This window comes from Branchiostoma floridae, chromosome 16 (genome assembly GCF_000003815.2).
Source record: "Branchiostoma floridae strain S238N-H82 chromosome 16, Bfl_VNyyK, whole genome shotgun sequence".
Taxonomy (NCBI): domain Eukaryota; kingdom Metazoa; phylum Chordata; class Leptocardii; order Amphioxiformes; family Branchiostomatidae; genus Branchiostoma; species Branchiostoma floridae.
Genome location: NC_049994.1, coordinates 6,038,662 through 6,042,975, shown reverse-complemented (window position 1 = coordinate 6,042,975; position 4,314 = coordinate 6,038,662). Strand labels below are relative to the sequence as shown.

The 4,314-nt window shown below is 38.1% G+C and overlaps 1 protein-coding gene across 1 annotated transcript; it reads right to left on the bottom strand.

Moving 5' to 3' along the window:
* Positions 1-331: 331 nt before the first annotated feature.
* LOC118403354 lies at positions 332-2,580 on the bottom strand. The gene is made up of 5 exons (XM_035802059.1): positions 2,492-2,580; positions 2,093-2,197; positions 1,444-1,529; positions 1,122-1,209; positions 332-516 (listed from the first exon to the last, which is right to left on the bottom strand). Exons 2-5 carry the CDS (start codon positions 2,175-2,177, stop codon positions 449-451), a joined length of 327 nt encoding a protein of 108 aa, XP_035657952.1. The 5' UTR covers positions 2,178-2,197; positions 2,492-2,580; the 3' UTR covers positions 332-448.
* Positions 2,581-4,314: the final 1,734 nt, after the last annotated feature.

Sequence of the window (4,314 nt, the reverse complement as noted above, 5' to 3'; positions counted from 1 at the left end):
ACATATTGCAGATGGTAGGTGAAAAACGCAAGACAAGCCTAACAGACCACACTACTTCATTTGTAGATATCACCTCGTTTACTTGTGTTTGAATTAATCTTTTTAGTTCTCTGTTTGCCTTTTGTGTCTGTCTGTTTCATTATCACCGTTGTTCTATTTGGTTTAAATATCTTAACATCACGTCTTGAAAATCAGCTACGATATCCAATTTCTTTAAGATAGTCTTACATTGAACATCACTGAAAAGTTTTTAAAAAGTAAGATGAATAAAGACAGTTACACGGAAACAAATAGACACGTCACCAACAACGTTGGGAATTTTATTTTCTCTGCACCATATTCTTCCACGACCAGAAGCGATTGCTTCTGATTGAGACTAAAGGCTACTTTCTCTTGGTCAACTTTGAATCTTCAAAGTCTTCATATGCCACGACTTTCGGCGCTTGACTCAGTTTTTTGGTAGGTCTGAAGACTCCGGGAGAGGGACCAGTTCATCCTCGGTGATCTTCCCGTCCCCTAGAAGAGAATCATCACATGTTAAACTTAGCTAGTATGCGCATCATGGTGCATGTGTCCAAATGACAAATAAGAGTAAATATATATATATATATATGTGTGTGTGTGTGTGTGTGTGTGTGTGTGTGTGTGTGTGTGTGTGTGTGTAATATGTTTCAGTTGTCGGTTTAGCACGTGTTCAATTATAGACTGCGCATGTGATTGTTGAGGCCAGGAACTTATCATGATTCTATCACTGAACAGATATACTAGTAAGACCGGAATAGATCAGCTCACATGCATTGGCAATATGTTATCAGAAACATCTTATGAAAAGGTAAATCATATGGGAAGGTCATGTTAAGAGAAACGCTTCACATAGACTACAGTGCAAGCTACAGACTTCACGTCTGTATCAAAGGGACAATCTTATCTACTCCTGTGGTGATGAGCGCGTTCATCCGGTCTCGTTTTTTGTCCAGACTGTGAATAGACAGAAAACGTAGTTCTCTTTGGAGTAATCGAGAGAACATACTCTGCGCAAAAAATAACATGATACATTTCAAGCTTAAGAATGCTAATTTAGTGCAAGAGTGTATCCTACGGATCAAAGTATTGTTTCCTACCATTGATATCGAAGCTTACGAAGGCTTGACGAACGGCTTCCTTGCTAGTTGCGGGCATAGCCAGCTGAGCTTCGGTCATCGTCACAACCTGATAAGTGTGAAAATAGAAAGTTAGCTGATAATGAATTAATGAAAGACCATTATTGTACACGTATTATAATAGCACAAATCATAGCCCAAAGGAGAACCTGGTAGCAAGAAGATAGGATCTGGCAGCACAAGAAGGAATATATATATATATATATATATATATATATATATATTATACATATCATGTATATAAGTGTGTGTGTGTGCGTGTTAAATGTATAATCAACTGCACCTTGTTGTTGTCAAGGTCGCAGATTTCGAACATATTCGGCACATCCATGAGCTGATGGAGCTTGCGATTGCAACAGGTGCCCATGCCTATAACAAGATACAACATAAGTGGTCACGTGCACAGGATTAGTCTTAGTACATGTAGTTAAAACATTGCATAAAGTAAATATTATACATACTTTTCTACTAATTGGTTTGATATCCAAGAGCTTTTCGACGTACCTTCTTGACCATCCTCATCTGAGGAAATTAAAAGTTTCTATGCTAGTCTACGTCATAGGATCCAATGCAGACATGTGGGGTACGAGTATCGTAAAAATGCATTGTCGTTTTTTTTCTGTAACTATTTTCAGTATCTGTAGCCGTGCGATAGACAATTAGACGAGCATTTCCGGTAATGATAAAACCGTAAAACATGACAACTCCCTCTAACTACAACACTAAAAAGAGAAACATTAATAGTTTGATATGGATATATGTTGTGGTAGTCTCTTCCTTAAATCACAATCCTTTAGTCATTTTCCTACGTTAATGCGTGCTTTACGTATTTGCAATCAGAATCGGTCGAATAAAACTGTTATTCTAAATATGATCATTAATTCAATATATATATATATATATATATATATATATATATATATATCACTGACAGATACAGCCGGAGGAACGATCCAACACTGCAGACAACAGGAACAGCATCAGCAGCCCCGCCACGAGTTTTCCACAGGTCGCCATAATTTACGTCACCAAAGTTTCTGCACAAAGTAACAGATGAATTAGATGTTTGTCCAGAGCCAAAATAATACCAGTGCCATTTGTTAACAATTTGTGATTTCTTTGTACCTTTAGAGAGTGAAAGGGAAAGTCTTGACTGATCTTTACATCAAACAATAAACTACTACGATACACCAATTACCCGTTCAAACCAAGACATCGTGAGCATCAAGGACAAAATACGCGATTTGAGAGAAGTCATTTTTGTCATTTTTGCACCTATGTTTAAACATGAGTCACAAAAAAAAGCTAAGAATCAAAGTAGAATGACTCACAGACTTAGGTTGAGTTGGAAGAATCGTCGAAGTCTCTGTCGTACCCAGTGAAGGTCTTGATGAGAACAATGAACGCTCGCTAACTGAGCAGAGGGATTTATATACACGCAGGGACAAGGATGTAACACTTACTGATATGGAACGTCCTTCCTGTGAACTTATAGCTCTCAAGTGCTATGTAAACCCGGAAATGTTGCGTAAAATTCTACAAATTAGGGTTCCCCGTATAGGGTAAAACGACACAAGTACAGGGTATGAAGCGACATTAAAGCAAAATGCCATATGGTAAGTTTAGTATTTTTCTCTTCACATATCAACTTTCCAGAAAGAACATTCAACGTTAAAACAGCCTGATAGCCATGAATATGGCTAGATGTATCATACGCGCGCGCATGCCAGTACTTATTCGATGGCAACTATGTGCTTAAGTTGAGCCTGTCGACCACGGCATGAGAAAACTTTTTTTTTCATTTCCAAAAAAATGCTTCAATACCCGTATCTTATAAGCCATAGAAATTTTCAATATTTTCTAATTCTGAAGAACGTGGTCAACAAACTACGATTGCTATAAAGGAATGTCCATATGATAAATTGAAATTCAACTGTCTTCACAAATACACGGCCATCTGGAAGGAAAGAACCTGTTTGATTTATTGGCAACTTTTAATGTATTTGTCATCTAAAAGGGCAAAGTGCCTGTTCCTTGTATGTACAAAGTACTCATCTGTAGGTATGATTGTTATGAAACAGGCTGTCAACGTATTGAGGTCCAACAAGCACAGCGGTCTCTATGTACATTGCATTACACTAAGAACATCACGGTGTCTACAAACTTGAAACTTGAGGAAACTTCCCACTGCCATATTCTGAAAAAGCAAAGAAACAGTCACTGGCATAGCTGCCGTTAGGAATGATTTACATGTCCGATCAATATAGTACTAATCTATTTTGGATATTTCTTATGTTTGAAATACATGAAATAAACACAGCCGGATGTTGTCACATTCAAGATTTTGCATCATTGATGCTCTGTAAGTAATCATATACCCTAGGGACATGGTAGCACACGATGCTTACTCAGCTCAATTACAGAAATTGATGATTCGTTCATTAAAGATTGAAAGGTAAACACGGTACTGTTGCACCGTCTACACATGAGGTGAGCACTCGACTCTCAAATATGCAATACAGGCACAATTTTTATATTTCAGCCATACCACAGGTATGGCGAAATATATTGTTATCTTCGCCAGCGAAGATTATAAGATTGCTTACTTGGGTCTGTATGTAGGTCAACAGCATATAAGTCGAGAAATTGTGGATGGAACTTTTTGATTTTTTGTAGGTGTGTAGCGGTTGTCGAAAGGCATGCCTAGTTTGAAAATGGTTTACCTGGCGTTTTCCTACGGTACAGCAGCGACCTTTGTATTTTTTCGAGGTTTGTTTCGAGAAGCATAACTCAAAATGCAGCTGGGCAATTTCTACGATATTTGGCAGGTGTGTAGCGGTTGTGTAAAGGATTGTCATGTTCGAGAATGGTTTAGCTAGCTTTTACCTATGGTGCTGTAGCTGGCTTTGTATGTAATTGCGTTTGTCTGTTAACACGATAACTCGAGATGTTCTACATGGATGCTAATGATATTTTGTTGATAGGTAGGGGACACAGAAAGGAAGGTCAAGTTCGATAATGGGCCTCCTAGCGACTTGTTTTGGTACTGCAAGTGAGCGTCAAAGCTTGCGCCTAAATTTTCCAGAAGTGCCATGTTCATGATTTTTAAGTGGTGGATAGCTGTTGGGACTAGGAGTAAATGGTGTAATTTTGG